The sequence below is a fragment of the Gymnodraco acuticeps genome, unplaced genomic scaffold (genome assembly GCF_902827175.1).
Source record: "Gymnodraco acuticeps unplaced genomic scaffold, fGymAcu1.1, whole genome shotgun sequence".
Classification (NCBI taxonomy): Eukaryota; Metazoa; Chordata; class Actinopteri; order Perciformes; family Bathydraconidae; genus Gymnodraco; species Gymnodraco acuticeps.
The window spans coordinates 313,321-332,565 of record NW_022992009.1 but is presented as its reverse complement, the minus strand read 5'-3'; the positions used below and the strand labels follow the sequence as shown (position 1 = coordinate 332,565).

The 19,245-nt window shown below is 41.4% G+C and overlaps 1 protein-coding gene across 3 annotated transcripts; it reads right to left on the bottom strand.

The window, feature by feature from the left end:
- Positions 1-2,988: 2,988 nt before the first annotated feature.
- Positions 2,989-15,168, bottom strand: LOC117536484 (zinc fingers and homeoboxes protein 1-like). Of its 3 annotated transcripts, none has more exons than XM_034201385.1 (8): positions 14,798-15,168; positions 13,386-13,845; positions 11,562-12,173; positions 10,526-10,652; positions 9,131-10,318; positions 7,212-7,343; positions 6,758-6,865; positions 2,989-5,500 (listed from the first exon to the last, which is right to left on the bottom strand). In XM_034201385.1, the coding sequence occupies exons 2-8, from the start codon at positions 13,724-13,726 to the stop codon at positions 5,324-5,326; spliced, it is 2,685 nt and encodes an 894-aa protein (XP_034057276.1). In that variant the 5' UTR covers positions 13,727-13,845; positions 14,798-15,168; the 3' UTR covers positions 2,989-5,323. The 3 variants fall into 3 exon arrangements, with proteins under 3 accessions (XP_034057276.1, XP_034057275.1, XP_034057273.1); XM_034201384.1 differs by having other exon boundaries at positions 6,414-6,865; positions 13,422-13,845; XM_034201382.1 differs by having other exon boundaries at positions 6,414-6,865; positions 14,798-15,167.
- Positions 15,169-19,245: the final 4,077 nt, after the last annotated feature.

Sequence of the window (19,245 nt, the reverse complement as noted above, 5' to 3'; positions counted from 1 at the left end):
TGGAGATCCAGCTAGAAGATGGCTGATAATCTGTTTTATTTTCAACAACAGATCATGGCTGTGATATAGAGTTTTGCAGTGATGACGTGTTTGATAGGCTGACCCATAACTTCTCATCGTAAGGGCTCCCTGCACAAAAACAATGGGATTTTTCCATTGGATTTTGGAATATTGCAGAAAACAAGATCTGTGGCAGACAAAACGTTTATGATATGTAGGCCTACACGTTTGTTCAGCAGGATAATCTCCACACATTGGAACCACTTTATGATTTTTGAATCAAAGTGCCATTGGCAGAAGTAAAAAGCTCAAATTAGGCCATAAAGGGACTACATGACGGTCAAATGATTTCGCATCACCACCGCTAAGCTAAAGGCAGCTAATGTTTGGCGGGATTACATTATAGCCTAATTCCAAACCACACCACTCCCGAACAGCGGCAAGCTTTGGGACGAACTCCCCTCTCTCCGGCAGAAACAGGAAATGCCATAATTTTTCTTAAAATCTGATGTTTAGAAGCTGCTTAGTTTCAGCAAAAGCCCATGTAAATATACACAACTTTTACCGTTTTCTAGACTAGACATGAGTAAACGATCCAAGTTTAAACAAATACGAGGTAACCATGAAGTTGTTAACATCTGTATGAAGATATGAAATAGCTCTTGTTGTGCAGTTTATGAATGTTTCCACGGAACTGTTAGTAAACAGCTTGTTTCCTGACGGACACAAACAGCGTTGAGTCCGGTCAGGTAGGGCAGCCGGTGAAGTCAGGACCGATGCAGACTCGCTGTTTGAGGGCTTGATAACCCACTACCCCTCCACACTCGTTGGTTTGGAACAGCACTAAATGTGGCGGACCCTCTGCGCGAACGTGCAAACGGAGGGGTAGGATGTAGGGGGTGGTTTGGAAATGAGCCTTCAAGTATCTCCATCTTCTACTTTACTCGGCTACATAGAGGATATTAGAGGCAAGACTTGTTCTTGTTTGTTTGTTACTTTACAGATTCAGATTATTAGTGTTCATTTATATCAAGTACCATATGTTTTACATATTATTACAAATGATTGAACATTGACACGCTATCCAGCTGTATATAAGTTATTTAGATACCAGCTGCATCAATGAACTGATGAACACATCGATGCATCAGTCACTAAAGTCCAGTAACAGCCTATTACTCTGCATAATGAGTACTTTCTAAACAGGTTTCAGGTTTTGATGCAGGACTTTTACTTGGAGTGAAGTATTTCTACACTCTGGTATTACTACTTCATCTCGAGTAAGTACTTCTTGCACTCCTGTGTGAATGCACCTAAAATGGTTCAACACGTAGAACTGCTTGCTTTCAGAGTGTGTGTTTCTGAGTGTGTGTAGCAGTTAACACAAGATTTAGTTCTCATCGACCAGCCTTATAAACTCACACAAACACATTTGTGCACACGTGTATGTGTGTGTTGGAGGAAGTAGGTCAGTAGTGAAAGGGTTCTCGGCTGTCCTCACTCGGCCTCTGTTCGGCCCGTCACACCACTCGTGTCGACTCTAATTTCCTCCTCTCTCCGTCATCCTCCCTCCCCTCTCTCTCTGCTGGGCTTATGAAGGAGCAGGTCCCACCCCTGGTTCAGCCGGGTCTTGTGGAGGTTAACTCTTCATCTGCCACCTTTCTTCTTCTTTACTGTATCTCCCCCTTAAAACTACTTGTACTTCCTCCTCGTGCTAGCCACCCTGTCTGTGTTTTCTCTGCCAGACCATGTGCGGCGTGTCCTTGGTGTTTTTGAGGGAGACCCGACGCCACAAAATGGGGCAGAACTCGGTGTGGGGAAGGACGTGAATCAACCTTGCCCTCCCTGTGAGTTTTGTTCACAAACAGAAGGAGAAAAGAGTGGCACGGGTTCCGGCCGGTCAACTCAGGATAATGCCCAGATCTGTGAACAAATGTTGTATTACCTAACCCCCCCAAGCAGCTTTACATGATTTACAGTAGAGGGAGGAGAGGCGGTGTCTGAGCTCACACTGCCATCTGCTGGAAGAAGAACCTCCATTTTCACCACACAGACACCAAAACGCCCCAACATGGCTCCCAAACATTTTTCTCAGGCACAGACAAATTCACCCTAAAATCTGTTGATTTCATATTGTAAAAACAACAACAAAATATCCCCTGTAATGTAAAGCGGAGTGAGAAAGCGGCAGGTGGAGCGGTGGAGGTGGGTTTGCAGAGGCAGCGGTTTGATGTGCAGGAGAACAGTATGTTCCTGGACTGGTTGGGCTGGTTTCTATGGTGCCGCTGGTTTCTATGGTGCCGCTGGTTTCTATGGCATTTCACCAGGCTCACTGGGCGACGGTGAATACCTCCGTAGAGGATTAAAGCACAGACTCGCTGTGGGAAGCTCCAGAGGAATGAAGCTGCTGGAACAAACAGCAGGAGTGGAATCACACGTGGTTACATTTAGAATATTATTCAGGTTTCTGTGGAAAGATATGAAGAGGAAGGTGGACATTTCTCTTTCTTTCAAACAACACATGCAGGTGTTTTACAACAGGAAAAATATGCTTTACGTGAAATATTCAGCAGGTGCAATGCAGAATTTGTTTCTTTAAATGAGCATTTACTAACGATGATTACAGTTTAAAAATGAAATGATTTGTACATTTATAGACATAAAATGAATCAGCAACAACAAATGTGATGGTTGTTATCATGGTTTAAAATGTGTCTCGTTTTAATATCTTTCAGTTTGATGGTCTTTAGGTCCGACAAAGCAATAAGACGCCATTTAAGGTATTATTTCTTTGATTGAATGTTTTGTGCATAAAATGTCAGGAAAGAGTGAAAAATAGACATAAAACCCCCAAAATCATTAGATAACGTTGCAAAAAAGCATCTAAACATAGAAATGAGCAAGTAGAAAAAATGGTAAGGTTAAAACTCAAAACTGCACTTAATCAGAGATTATAGTGAGTCTCAATAAAAATCAAAAACCAGCATCTGAATCAAACTTGTTTTTCACTTTTTATTTTTCGCTTGCAGACAAAAGAAGATATCCATGAAAGTCCGGATATAATAAATAAATTAACTACTAAAAAGTTGGCTATTAAAGCGATGTAAAATGGCAGAAAGGCGTAACGTACAGAGCTGGAAAAGGATCAATAAAACCCAGAGACCTCTGCTGATTGTTTTCTCATTGCATATCCTAACAGTCCTACACATGGAGAGCAGAGAAAAGACAAATATTATAATAGCATTTCTTTTTTTTTACCCCACGTATGAAAAGTTAAAAAGTTCCCGTGGGAACCGAGCCAAGTGCTTGTGGTTTCTCATCCCTAAAATATTATTTCTCGTGGAAAAACCTGAAGGATATTGTTTTGCTAGTTCACCCGTATTTGAGCAATACACAATAACTATGTCTTCTTTTACTTTCTTTTTAAAGTGATTTAAACTTAGGTGGCACGGACAAAGAAAGACAGAAACGCCACCTCAGGAGACATAATTATTATCGTGTACTCGTATATTCATGCATACAGTATTCTATAGAAAAAGAGAAGTGTAAATGTCACAATCTTGCCGAGTTAGTAGCTTCACTGACTGAGGTAAAGTTGCCGGTTTCCTGAAGAAGAGCACACGTGCCTTTTTCTGTTTTTCTTTTTGGACGAGACACAAACAGTGTATGGGTTCATCTCCGTTTCGAGTCGATCACTAAATCAGCTTGTTGTTGGAAAAATAATTTATTTGGCAAGTGTCCAAAGAATGACGAAAAAGTGACTGAAGTTTAATCTGCATCATCCTCCTCCATCTTTCTTTTGAATCGTGTTCTCAGAGCTTTAATGTAGAGCTCAAAGAAAAATCCACCTTAAAACATTTTGTTTATTTCTTTCATTTCATTTTGTAGTCATGATTTGTCATTATTTTGGTCTATCTCTAACTGGCTATTGTATTGTGACTTTTGTTCCTACATTTCCCACAATGCCTCTGAAAACCCTTGAACTTGTCAAAAGGTGGCAGATAGGATATGTGTATAGAGAAAGCAGTTAGTAAAAATCTACATATTTCATATAATTAATTTAATTATAAGTCTGAGATGTTAAAAGTACGGATTGCTTTTAGTTCTGTATATGTTTAATGAACTTATTTGCCTTGAGTCATAATTATTTTTAATGTCAGAAGTTAGTGATACATAATAATTTCCACAGAGTCTAAGGTTCGTAGTTTCCTTTATTATTCATCGTTGTAACCTTGTGACTGTCGGACCAACAAAAAGACATTTTAAATGACGATTGACCTCCCCTATTGTTCTCTGATTAATGAAGGTCCATCAGAAAGGTTTAACAAGCATAATCATTAGTCCGAGCCTGAGGGAAATCTTTAAAGAACACGGACCAACAGTCAAAAACATAACATGTTTTTATTTATTTATTCACATTTTTGAAAGTGACCTTTTTGTTATTTTATTTGAGTAAGATGAATATCGTATTCTAAGCAGTATAGTAAACACCATGATGGTTATTCAAATAAAAAGGATTTCTTTCTTATTTTTTATCCTAATATAAAATTATTATTTTAAAAATCATTGAAACTCTTTAATTTTGATACATTGATATTAAGTTAAAAATCTAAATTGTTTGTGTATTTATGAAGGTAAATAACTTGATGAGCCTACCTTATAGTTGCATTTTGGAATAACTTAAGTCCACTATGTAGAGCATAATAAATCTGATGATAAATATAATCTAATAATTGCCAAACAATAGTTTTAAAGTGGATTTTTGAAGGTGTTGGTGCTTTTTGCGTGTTTGGAGGTTAATCCAGAAGCTGATTTGACGTCACTGAAACTGAATGGACCCAAACACCTGCTCAAATGGAAATCATCACCGTATTCAAAAGAACTCAGGATAGCGTAATAATAGTATCTTGGATTTAGTTTCCATTATATGTATATGTCGTTAAGACTTAAAAAAAATACAAAAAAGTTCACAAGCAGACTCGCACTGATTTCCTTTGATTCAGAAAAAGAAATGATAAACAAAATGGCACTAATTTGTCTATTCACATAAAAAAACAGTATGGTTTCAAAAACCTCTTTTCATCAGAACAGTAAAACGTTTTTGGGGCCTTGAGAAAATGGTCCATCATTCAGAGAAACGTTTTTTGATAATTATGAAAAAACATGCAAGGTCTCACTTTAAAAACATTGATTCCTTCTTTTGTAAGAAAAAGGACAAAGGGCAAAAATAAAAGCCTGGATATTTGTACAGGAGCAGGGGACTTACTCTGCTGTTGGTCCCCTCAGCCCCTCAAACCCTTCCTGTCTGTAGATCAGCGTCCTCTCAGTGTTTCTCAGCTGCTGTAGAACCCAAAGCTCCAATCCAAGGCACAGACTCTAGATCAGTTAGTCCTCCTGTGAGCCTCCTGCGGCCATGTTTAGGTCCCGAGCCACCAGCTGAGAAACACTGACACCTTCTCCCTGCATATCCACTCCACAGTGTGAGGAAGCAGCACTGATTCTGCAGATTAAAAGAAGAAACACAGAAATAATGTCAAATATTATTTCATTTTCAAATGTGAAATGCCTAAAGAAATGTGTTTATTCTAGTCTCAGATAATAAGATTTAGGGCTGCCCTCGACTGAAGATTTTTCTAGTCGACCAATAGTCGTCAATTCAGGCGATTAGTCGACTTATCGTTGCATGTCTATGATATATTAGGATTATTAATATACATTTGTCTTTAAATATCATGACCTGTTTAGTATAGTCCACATATTGTCGATGCTGAGCAAAGTCAAGTGTAAATGAATATAAATGATACTATGCCGTGGAATAGTCACAGTATAATAAGTTGTAGACGATACACAGTAAAGTATGTAATGAAAAAGTCTAGTATGTTCAAGTCGGGCTGTCATTGTTAAAATATGAAATCGCATGATGGCCCTTGTTTTATCGCAAATTAATCAAACTATTTTTATTTTCCTCAAGATGTAAATGTTCAAGTGTTTAATACTCTCATCATAGAGGTGAACACATGTTTGCTTGCTTGTCATTTTATTTGAGTGAAAAAAGATCTTGGTTTTATTTACGCATTATTAGTCATAATACGCAGCTGGTGTATTATTATTTTTTATTTTGAAGTTTTAAAAGTCATAATGTAGAATAAAAGAAAAAGTCAAACTACATCTTAAAAATGTTTGAAAACAGTCATAAAACAGCATTTCATAAAGGTCATTACGTCAAATAGGTCAAACCCCAGTGATATTATAGTCAGTTTTATAGAAATACTTTTCTTTTTACTAATTGTGTTCTGATTATTACATGTTTACAATCCTTAGTCAGAGTCTGAATAAAACTAAAGCAAACTTTTTTTCATAAAGACGTGAGGGTAACTTATCACCAGTGTATGTGTGAGAGAAATCAAACGCACCTCTCTGCTCCTGTCTGCTCTTCTGCCTGAGGCTGTGATTGGCTGACCCCTTCAGATTTCTCCTCAACTGCTTCCTCCACTTCCTCCTCCTTCACCTCCTTCTCCTTCACCTCCTCCTCCTGGTTGCAGTCTTCATCAGTCTCCTCCTCTCCTTGCTCCTTCACCTCCATCTCTTCTTCGCTGTCTGCATGCTCTGCTACCGCCTCCTCCTCCTCTTCCTCCTCCTCGTCTTCCTCGTCCTCCTCATCCTCTTCCTCCTCCTCCTCCCTCTCTGCCTCCTCGTCACTGAACAGCTCCTTGCCCTCCTCCCCCCTCCTGGTGGTGGAGGAGAACCAGTCCCTCACCTGCTCGTAGCTCATGCTGGACTTGGTCACCAGGTCGTCCAGGTCCTTCTCGCTCAGGGCTCTGTGTTTCAGGTAGTAGTCCTTCAGGAACGACTTCCCCGACTTCACCTGCAGGAAACACCACAGAAGTTATTCATTGGGAACTACATGAGACGATTGGTTATAATCTCTGTCTTTTGATACAATATTAACCGTGGTTGCTTTTATTACACGGCTTGAATACTCCATTGTGATTGGTCAATTTTGACCTTCAGAGGTCTGCTCTTATTCTGATAACGGGCTGTGTCCAAATGTTTTGTGTCTCAGTTTATTAGTTTCTCAGGTGTTTCTGATATTTTCTCCACACACCTGTATGAAACAGATTCAACAAACCCTTAACATTTAACCATTCATATAGACAGCTCTATTGTACACTTAATAAAGCGTGAACAAAAGATTCACTGTGCAGATAGACCTTGATGGTGGTGGCGCCCTCTTGTGGGGAGCGCTTGCAGGGGTACGGCCTCCGTGTCCTCCTGGACCAACCTCTGAAACGCTTCCTGGACTTCTTCTGGGTCTTGGCCTCACCGTTCAGCGCCTCGTCCACCTGAACACATCACATAATCTCATTTATATAGGACTGTAACTGCAGGGCAAAGAGCTCTAAAGAAGTACAAATATTACTAGGGCAACTCTAGGGATACACAATAAATATGCTGATTATGGGAACTATTATATAATAACAATTATGTTACAATCCAAAAATGAAAAATAGCCCAAAATAATCAAGCAAAAATGCTTTATTTAAAATATCAGAAACACCTGAGAAACTAATAAACTGAGACACAAAACATTTAGGGCAGTAGGGCGATTTAGCACCTTAACGTTGCTTTGGTTAAAGAAAAAACAAAGATAAACAGGAAGGAGAAGAAGACTCTAGACCAGGGGTGGGGAACCTCCGGCCCGTATACGAGACCATTTGGTACGGCCCTCGAGTTAATTTATAAACACACGCAAAAAAGAAAAAAATTAAAGAAATCTACACCGCAAAAAAACAAGTGAGTGACTGTTTTTCCTGGCCAAGGTCAGGGTCTTTGAACACAACACGAGCCTAACGTGTCATCACGTGGTATGTCTCGTCTGAAAGGCGTGCAGTTCTGACGGAGAGCACCAGAACGCGGCTCCGGCACTTCAGAAAAGGAGTGTCTTTAGTTGTAAGCCCAGTGGCGATCTGTTCATCTGTCATACAGTCAATACCTTTGTTGTTATTAGCATCTGGTTAGCTAGCTATGCTAACGAATATAAGAAGCTTTTTCTCCAACCAGTGAGGTAAAGGCACATCTTTATATGATCATTATAGTTATAAAAAAATAAGAGAATAAAGGAAACAGGTATAAAATACTATATGACAGTAGAAAAAGTTGTTATTAATAAACAAGAATACAGTTTGAAAGGAGAGTGATTTGTAAAATATCCATAAAGAAAAATAAAATCTGCTTACAGTTCTGTTTCATATGATGTTGAGAGATGTATCCATAGAGCTCCTAATGTTGCTCTCAAAGTGCACCAGATTGATGCATTTAACTTCAATATTTAAAAAAAATCTTCCCGGGGGAGCATGGCCCCGGACCCCCCTAGAGGAGGTTAGGTCCCCCCCCCCCCCACTTAAATCATGTTCACATGGGTAGGAAACTAAATAAATTTGCACACATCTTGTGTGTCTGTTTTGGTGGTCATGCCACACCGTGCACGTGCATGCATACGTGAGTCATGGTGATATCTGGATTAAGAGGTTGCTTTTTCTTTGCACAGCATGAAAGAAAGGTGAAATCAATGGGCTGTGATCTTAGTATTTTTAAGCAGAGGTCAATCATTTGTACGGCCCTCGGAGGATGTTGAAAACATGTAAATGGCCCTTGAGAGGAAAAAGGTTCCCCCCCCTGTTCTATATCTTTGTTTTTTTACAGTTTAAGAGGGAGACAGCACAATTGTAATTCGCTTTAAAAGTTTTTACCTTTAACTTTTTACCAGAAAATATATTTTATTATTTACTTTTTGAAATGTGTTGTTTTAACATTAATAATGTCCTTAAGTTTGGTATAGTCAGGCATTTAGAATATTATATGATCGCTCTTTGCTCAATATGTATCAGCCTTTCTTACTGTGTGAAGTGCATAAACTACAGATTATGAGCTTCTTATGAAAAAAACTAAATGTGAAATAATTCCTATCTTCACGGGTTCTGCCATGAGAAGCAGGTTATTACCAATTTTGGGAGAAAAAAGCCCCTTTTGTGCAGCTTCTAACAGAAGTTTTACTTTACTTGTATCCAAAATATGAAAAAGGTTAACTTGGTACACAGAAAGCATCCACTCCATCATTCTGACCCTTTACCTTCCCGCTCTGGTAGAGGTAGTACCACTTCAGGTTGCTGTTCTTGCAGGCGTAGCGCGTGTCTCCGAACCAGTTGACGATGTAGGTCCTGGGCAGGCCGCTGTCCTCCGCCATTTGGTCGTACTCCTCGGGGATGGGCCACTGTGTGCGGACGAAGGACTTCTTCAGGATGTGGAGCTGCTCTGGCGTCTTCTTCATGGTCTTCCTTGCGGCGGGGGGCGTGGTCTGCCGCTCATGAGCCGAGGACGAAGGAGCAGCGGCTTTCTCGCTGTCCTCCTCGTCCTCGTCCTCTTTCGAAGGCATTTTTCGTCTCTCCGTGAACCAAGCGTCCACCTCGCGCCGCGTCAGCTTCGTCTCTGCTCGCAGCCGGCTCAGCTCTTCGTCCGAGGGCGTGTCTGATTTCTGGAAGCTGGCCTCCAGGACTTGCAGCTGCTCCGGAGTCCTTTCCTTAAACTTCTGTGGCGTGAAATCGGGGAAGGCGTGGCGGAACTTGACCCGCGGGTCTCTGGTGGACCCCGACAGGGCGGCGGCTGAAGTCGGCGAGCAGTCGCTGGCGTCGTCGCTGGAGTCGATGACGATGGTGGGGTTGTGGTCGCTGGCGTTGCTGTCGTTTTGGCTCCCGCTGTTGTTCCTTCCTGTTCGTCCTCCTGGCACTGGCGCTCTGGTGGGCGGGGCTTCAGTAGGCAGGACGCCTTGGTGATCCTTGGAGTTCCTCTGGTTGTAGCGCGTGTCGCTGAACCACTTCTTTATGGCTCGTTTGGACAGTTTGGTGACCGCCATGAGTCGGGATATCTCTGCCTCCGTGGCGAACTGCCTCCGGCCGTAGCTGGCCTTCAGCTCCGCCAGCTGCTCCTTGGACTTCTTGGGTTTGGCGGTCGATGCATCTGAACTGTACGCCCCGCCTGCCGCCATCTCAGTCTTTGATTCCGACGTGGAGGGTTCGGCTACTTTGGGCTGGTTGCCGGGGGCGCCTGCGACGGTCAGGGTGATGGGAGATGAGACCGGCAAGGTGCTGCCGTTACCGGACACCTGAGTGAGGACGAGGCCCGTCTGGCCCACGATCTGGCAGGTCTGGAAGATGGACTGCAGGCCGTTGGTGGCTGCAGCCAGGTTGGCCGGGATGACGGTGATGGTCTGAGGAACGCTCTGCACCGTGCCGTTAAACTTCTTCCTCCTCGCCTCCTCCACCTGTGGAGAGATGGGGACCAAGAGGAAGAGATGTTACTGTTTGTCTTTACTGGGAAGGAAGACGAGCTGGACTGGCCTGTACAGAATTAGAAAAAATCTAATATAAATCTAAATTGGAATCAGGATTAATTTATTTTTGAAATAAAGTGCCTGTACATTTATTTTACAATCTCAAAAAATGCATTCAGAATGAAGACGGGCCCCCACCTCCTCCGGCGTCCAGCTGACTCCGTGCTTCAGCCTCTGAGCAGAGAACCACACCTTGATCTGCTCTTCACTGAACTTGGTCTGTGAAGACAAGCCCATGATCTCCGACACCGAGGGATATGGAAACCTACCACACAAATCAGAGTGGGATCAGTATTGTTGGAGCTATATATGTTTTCTACAAACTGAACTGTGGAAGAAGGTAAAGAAACTACGGAACGTTACAACCGTAAGCTGAATTCATCACATCGTCTTGGTGTTTTTATTTATTCATATAACCCAACTGAAAACTCTCGCTGCAGATATTTATGGGTCTAGAAATATAAAATCATTTTTGTTAGACAGACCATTTGAAGGATGTTTCCCCTATCTATTATATACTGTGACGTTTTTAAAGAAATACTATACAATTACTTATTTACAACAAACAATATTCAGACTTTTTTATGATTAACCATTACATCTTTTTACTTTTTTCATGACTGTCTATACTTTATTTTATTTGTATTGAAACTTCTTTTAAATAAAGTCTTTATGAAATATTATACTGTATATATACTTTATTTAAAGACATATTATTTAATATGGAGGCATTTTTATTTAAACTATAATAGGACATTTTCTAAGAGATACTATGACTTTTGATTATTATTATTAGTATTTATCATACTATTAGTATTCTATAAATAATTCATTTTGACTTTTTTATGATTTACCATTAAAGTTTTACTAGACAAGATACCCTTTCTCTTTTTATTACGAAATACTTTAATGGTCTTGTAATCGTTTTTTACTTTAAAAATACCATGTCCATGCCTTTTTATATAATAGTGTTCCATTTTCTTGGTCTCTATATATACTTTGCTGTAACAACGTAGTTTCCCCCTTGTGGGCCGAATAGAGGAATTCTGCTTTAATACCATTATTTATGAAATACCAGGATTTCTATATGGCATATTATACCATGACTTTTTTTTTCTTACATACAATGCTGACAATTGTGAATGAGACACTGTCATGACTTCGAAAGCGTCACCTGTTGTAGGCGCTGACCAGCAGGACGTTGTTGTCCATGGCGGAGTTGTAGGTGGGGATGCTGCTGATGGGGATGAGCAGCTGGGTCTGGGTCTGGCTGCAGTTCTGCTGGTTCTGCAGGGCCGACAGAACCTGGGCCAGCGTGCCGGGGGGAAGCACACCCCCCGAGCCCCCTTTGATCTGCAGCACGTTGGAGCTGTTGACCAAGATGTTTTGTGGGATGGTGTGGACCTGCACCGGTGCGGAGACGGGGAAGAAGCGCGGGGCGATGGTCATGGGGGCGGGGGACAGCGTGGGGGGCTCCTTGTTCTCGTCGTCCTCGTCGTCGCTCTCCACCTTGATGACGTCCTCGTAGGCCACTTTGTGCGCGGCGCTGAACTTCTTGGGCTCCGGCCGGCTCCTGATCCTCATGATGGGGGTCTTGCTGAGGGCGATACTGCTGCGGGAAGTCTCCTCCGCCTCGCCATCCTCCACCTTCACGAAGCTGCCGTCGAAGGTGAGGTCGTTGACCGTCTGCTGGATCACCGTCTCGTTGTTTCGCTTCACCATCGTCCTGGTGAAGTTTTCCTCGCCCGGGTGGAGGCGAGCGTTGTGGGCCAGCAGGGTGTCGTAACTGGAGGGGAGAGATGTGGGTCCAATGAACATTCAACATGCAGTTGATATTATTCTGTTAACAATTTTTGAACTTCATTAATTTTGAGACCAAAGACAAAATAAAGTGTATACAATTTAAAGAAATTATAATCTCAAGTGTAGAAATGACCTAGACCAGTGGTTCTCAACTGGTCAGGCCTCGGGACACACTTTTTCCTTTGTGAATAAATCGCGACCCTCAAATCTATTCAACAAAAAATCGTGCTGTAATTTATACGCTTTTCAGCATACAATATTAATTACAGTGAAGTACAGTGCATATATCCCTTATATCCCTTCACAGAACTAAAGTATGCTTTTAAAAAGGTTTAATGAGATGATGGAATCAAAGCTGAACTGTATGACATAAAAAGGCACACATGCTGAAAACCCAACCCAATAATATTTTATGCCATTGTTTCTTTTTCACTTTGTTCTGACAGCTGAGCTTGTCAGCGTGAATTACTTTAAATTGTGGGTAAGGGTAGATAGCTCAATCTTGATTCTGATTGGCCAGAAGACTCGAAAAAAACATCAGCATAGATGTTTTATTGAGAAGATGATCACTACGTGACACAAGTTTTCAAAACCGTTTATGGTCTCCGGTGCTTCCAGTCCAACACCTAATGCATGCACAGCGTTAGAAAATCGGGCCTTTAAAATAAAAAATAAATGTCCAACTTTTTTTTTTCTTCACTTACACATCTGCGACCCACTCGAAACGGGTCCGCGACCCACTTTTGGGTCTCGACCCACCAGTTGAGAACCACTAACTTAGACCCTTGGAAACTCAGTTTAATGAGAGATGGAGAATTACTGAAATGACAGATGTCCTTGTGATAAAGACGATGTAAACTCAACTCAGTCAAGTGTTTTCATCTTATTCTATCTTTTTTTTATCAAAAAGACAAGGAATTACTACTTTAAGAACATATTATTCTCATCACGTACAATGTTTTTGAGCACCAGCCAAAAGAAGCACGAGTTGTACATAGTGATGTCACTGTGGACACTATAGGAAAGGCAAAACCCAGAAAAAGCAGAAAAGGCCTCTTAAAGCTGCTGCTGCCATCAGGCACATATTGGAATGTAAATGAATTGTCTTTGTGTACATCTGTTTGAATGCTTCCATGCCTCTAAAGTGACCCATTAAGTATCTGAAATCCAATCCAATGCCTTTTTAGTATTCTACCTCTTGGTGTGGTAGTCACACTCCATGCAGACGTACGAGGTGTTGATGATGACATCGGGATGCTCCGTGTCCACGTGCATGGTGAACAGGTTGAGCTCCGACGTCTGGAAGCTGCAGTATTTGCACTCGTAGCCCCCTTCCGCCATGTTCAGGTCCTGGTAGTGGTCCGAGGCTGCATCCTCTGCCTCCTGCAGAGCGGGGGGCTCCGAGGAGAGGGGGGGAACGCCGTTACTGTACTCTGCGCCAGCTGCTTCTGGGACATCCTCCATGTCCTGGTCTGAGTCAACGGCTTCTCGAGGCGGCACCATGCAGGGGGTGGTGGATTTCCTCCTGCTCGCCATCCTGCCGATCGGAGAGCACTGTGGGGGGCCACGCGGTAAAAATCAGTTCGAGACCGCCTGCTGTGGCTCCATAAAGTAGGATGATGAAAGTCGAAACGTTTTTCCTTTATCTTCAATTCCTGAACAGAAGAAATTAAAGTGTGAGAAACAGAAAACAGAACACATACATTTCTATTTAGTGTTTGGATCAGTTATGTCAAATTCTGCCAACATTTCTTTTAACTTATGTGTGTTCAGGCGCGAAATGGTGTGAAAATAGACATTGTTGTTCATAACGACGACATAAGTGACACACCTGAACTAAAATCACATACACAAATATAAAATAGAAGACAATATGAGTTGAAAGTTAATTAAAATAGTGGATTTAAGGTATCAGAGTTTAGCAATCTGGTAAAAAATACATTTGCAAATATTTCTATTTCTATTTTGTACTTGTTGGTTGAGATCTCTTAAAATGATTTTTTAGTGAATTGTTATAGATTATCTCTGGTATTTTGAACCACGTTTCTGAGTGTAGTCTAATTTCTTAGTAATGGAACAATAATAGTCATCTTATCACTTTAAACAAACCTCTTGCTACTCCTATAATCTGGCTGGACTAATATACTAATGATTAGTATAATTGAGATGAATTGATGGAGCTAATGTTGCCTGACCACCCACACACACACACACACACACACACACACACACACACACACACACACACACACAACACACACACACACACACACACACACACACACACACACACACACACACACACACCACACACACACCACACACACACACACACACACACACACACACACACACACACACACACACACACACACACACACACACACACACACACACACACACCACACACCACACACATCATCAACAAACACACACACACAGCTGTGTTTATAAATAAACAGGAGGAAGACAGCAGCACTAGCAGCAGGGTAGCTAACGGTAGCTAGCTAGTTATGTTTACCAGGTCTCTCCACAAGTGGCAGCGGATGTGAGGCGTGTGTACCCGTTAACGGATAACAGTCTGCTGTCAGCTCAGTGTGTGTTTACCTGTTGAAACGACAGCCGTTTACCCGCATCTTGCAACAAACGTGTAGCTTGCTAGCGGCTGTAGCTCTGTAGCATCTCTGGTTCGGTGTGTTGATGCGCAGTCTTCCGCCTTTTACCCAAATACACCGAGGAGCCCATCTGCTTTAGTCCGGGACACGGAGCCACTCAAACGGCTAGTTAACAAGCTAAACTACCGCCTGTTAGCTCCAGTTTCAGCTAGCAGGCTAGTGCTGTTGCAGCTCGCATTGTTTACCTGTTGCTTCGTTAGTAAAAAAGACAGTTTAATAAAAAAAGGCACCGATAATTCACCGAATCTGACGATGGCCATTTTTCATACCGCCGCTACAAGCAAGCAACGGTAAAGAAATATATCCGGATTGAACCTTTCAAAATAAAAACGCCCACGAAATTAAAGCCCAAATATAAAGAAGAAAAACATGATATTATTGATGCATTCAAGAGTTTTTTGCAACTTAAAACACAAATTAGGTAAAGAGAAGAAAACTTTGATAAATTGATTTATAATTTGAGTTATTATAAAGTGAATTTGCGAAATAACTAGTGACATTAATGATTATTATAAAACACCTCACAAACAACAACATGCCTTTAATTATACGGTATAATTAAAGCCGTTTTAAAATATCTTCATATTTAAACTTCAAATTAAATATATTATATTTATTGAAAAATACGCGATTTAAATATTGTTTTACTAAAATACCCTGCTGTGCCTGTACGTTGACATTATGTGTGGATTATTTGTATTTCTATGTTATTACTGAAACAGTTCGCAAATCATTTACTTTGAAGGGCTCCATGTAAAGCGGAAACGGCCTCTGGTATAGCGACGTTAGTCTGACGGATGTATCTGTACGTGATTGCGTCATAGACAGACGTCAGGAGTTCCAGCCCTGTGTGTTCTTTCCTATCAGTGAAGCAGCAGACTCACCATGTACTGAGTTAAGTTATGCAAGATGTTACAGTCACACACTGTACCAAACACACCGGAGCCCTCTTTAACACTTACACTGGCGGAAAGGGTACTTAATTAAAGTTACCTGTACTACAATATCCAAATACTTTGTTACTTTGTTACATATACTTTGTTAATGCAAAGAAAAAATGCATTAGTGTTATTCAGATCATTAAACTAATATGTTGAATTATTGTAAGCAGACGGTACAGTATGTCACAGTAGAGCAAAATTACAATAATAATAAAAAAAGATTACAGCGTTTTTAATGCTTAGGGTCAGAGAGGTGGGAAGACGTAAGTAGGAGACCAGGGACAGTTGTAACACGGGACAGTTGTAACGCCTTCAATATCTCTAATCACAAACAAGCTAGAGTGATGAAACTCACTCTGCACATGCTCAGTTAGATCGAAAGATCGCTGTGAAAAAAAGGAGCCACGTTTAAATCTCTCGCGAAAGATATCAGCAAAAGTGTGTTTCTGAGGTAAAACATTTAAAAAATGATATGATGTCTTTTTTGGATACTGTCTTGAGGTCAAATGTCTAGGAATCCAAACTAGTATTATTAGAATCAATGTTTCTGTTTTTGCTAAATATGGGTCAAGCTAGCAATCAGGCAGGTTCACTGGGGTGAAAACATGACTGGTGGTCATGGGACGGTTGTAACACGGACCACAAAGGGGAGAAAAAGAAGAGAAACCGCTGTCCTCACAGACACTCCTATAAAAAATCTACTCGAAGCTGAGAAAAAAAAGTCTAACGCAAACAAGTCTAAAGCGAAGAGAAAAATGAATTTCTGCAACAACAAAAAAAAACAAGAAGAAGCAGAAGATTCAGGTCTCATCTGATGGAGATGAAGCTCAATACTGCATTGTGTGCCTGGAGAGCTACTCCAGGTCCAAGGAGATCTGGCTGCAGTGTTGCTCTTGTAAAGCCTGGGCACACAAGGACTGCACAGATGGAAGTGACTTTTACACCTGCCACAACTGTGAATCAGATTCATTCCATCTGGTGTTCTGTTTTAAGTTCTGTTCATTGTGCATTGTTTGTTGGAGGATGTGTGTTTCAGTAGTTGACACATTGAGATAGCAAAATGGCTATCCTAATGTAAATGTTTTTTTACTTAGTGGGGAAACCCCCAAAAGAGTTACAACTGAACTGTCCCTGGTCTCCCCTACATCTACATTGAGTACACTTTTGAGATACTTGTACTTTACTTGAGTATTTCAATGTATTGCTACTTTGTTCTTCTACTACAATCCAGAGGTACATTGTGTACTTTTGCTCCACTACATGTATTTAATACCATTAGTTACTTCACAGATCTGGATGAATGATGTGAAATCTAATCTAGTGTTAAATCAGACTTTAGTTCCACCTGGAGTAAATCCACAAGCTACCCTGCAGTATACAAAGTCATTCAAACTAGCTGCACCTTTACCAGCTTTGAGAACACTTTCATGATCAATCATTATAAAACATATCATATATATTATTCTGAAATGGACCAATCTGCACAGTGACTACTTTTACTGTAGCTACTTTAACTATATGTTGATGATCATACTTCTGTACTTTTACTTTTACTGTAACAGAGTATTCCTACACTCTGGTACTTCTACTTTTACACAAGTACAAGATCTGAGTACTTTTCCCACCTTTGCTTGGGTGAATGGACACAAACATTAACAGGGAAAGAAAGCCAAAATGATAATAAAAACAGATTGGTAACTGATTCTAAGTGCTTACGTTTCCATCAAGTGCATACATCTAACCCTGATGTAGACCAAATAAACAAAAGGCCATTTGAAGAGCAGTTTTGGATTCTAGCCATCAGCAGGTCAGCAGCCCCTGAACTCAACATGTCAAAGTGTCCTTTAGAAGTAACGTAACCCCCTCCCATAGGTATGTCTGTGGTATTGAAATGTATAAGTTGCCTTGGATAAACGGGTCAGGTAAAAGGCCTGTAATGTAAGAAAAAGGAGCACACTACTGTGATGAGATGTCAGAGAAAGGGGAGTGTTCCCAGCTGAGTGTTTCTGCTCGCCTCGAGGCCCAGGAGTCTGATCTTCAGCCTGTTGAAGTTTGTTCAGAAGCAGAAATCACTTTCAAGATTACACACAGTGTTCTCCTTGAAGCTGCAGCAGTAGCTCAGCTGCAGTTAGTAGAGCGAGACCTCTGCCACGAGGAGTCTTTCTGTCATATACTGACCTAAGCTGCTCAAACAAACCCCGGTCACCATGGTGATCAGGTTAAAGGGCGTGTTTTAAAAAAATAATTATTTAATGGTTTTGCACGATTAAAAAATCATAACAGATAACAAATGACTAACAGTGAAGGAAGAGGTACATTTGAAACCCCTCTACCTGAAACATTTAAAAAATCACAATTTAATATAAAACACAAGATCAATAAACAAATGATGCTTACATTCAAGAACAAGAGCAAACTGTGAGAACAACATACTATACTTACAATTGAAATAATATAACACTGATGTGAATATGAAAAGGCATCATAGTGCTCAAAGGATGTTTCAAAGCAATGCAGAGGTAGCCCGTTGTCATGGTCTGAATGTGTTCCCCTGAGACGGATGGAACATTGCTTTCTCTTCAAAGTGTGTTGAAGAGCAGGAAGGATCCCTTTACCTGGGATTATTTGGTGGATAAAAACACAGTTCTGATAACTCCTGATCTCAGCTCCTCTCCTCCTCCTCTCCTGTCCTCCTGATCTCCTCCTCTCATCTCCTCTCCTCCTCTCATCTCCTCTCATCTCCTCTCCTCTCCTCCTCCTCTCCTCTACTCGCCTCTCCTCCTCCTCTCATCTCCCCTCCTCCTCTCCTCCTCTCCTCCTCTCCTCCTCCTCCTCCTCCTCTCCTCTCCTCCTCCTCTCCTCTCCTCCCCTCTCCTCTCCTCCTCCTCCTCTCCTCTCCTCCTCCTCTCCTCTCCTCTTCTCCTCCTCTCATCTCCTCTCCTCTCCTCCTCTCCTCCTCTCCTCTCCTCATCTCCTCCTCTCCTCTCCTCTCCTCCTCCTCATCTCCTCCTCCTCTCCTCTCCTCTGCTGTCCTCCTGATCTCCTCTCTTCCTCCTCCTCCTCCTCCTCCTCCTCCTCCTCCTCTCCTCTGCTCTCCTGTCCTCCTGATCTCATCTCCTCTCCTCCTCTCTTGACTCTTCCTTTTCATCTCTCTCGTTAAGCTACCTCTTCCTGTCCTCCCTCCCTCTCAAGCTTTGATGCTTAAATAAAGACTTCCTGTCCTTGCTTCCCTTCAGCCCATCTTCACTTGTGTTGCAACACTGCAGCCAAATGCCAAACATTTTGAGAATGTGTTTTTTATCTAAAATTTGATTCAAAATGAGACATTGCTTCACGATTGCCTTTTCAAAAATAATGTCATCAATCTTAGCAATTATTGTAAGGGGATGGAAAAGCAAACCTTTTCATATAGGTTTTTTTGCATGTAAATAGTCTGCAG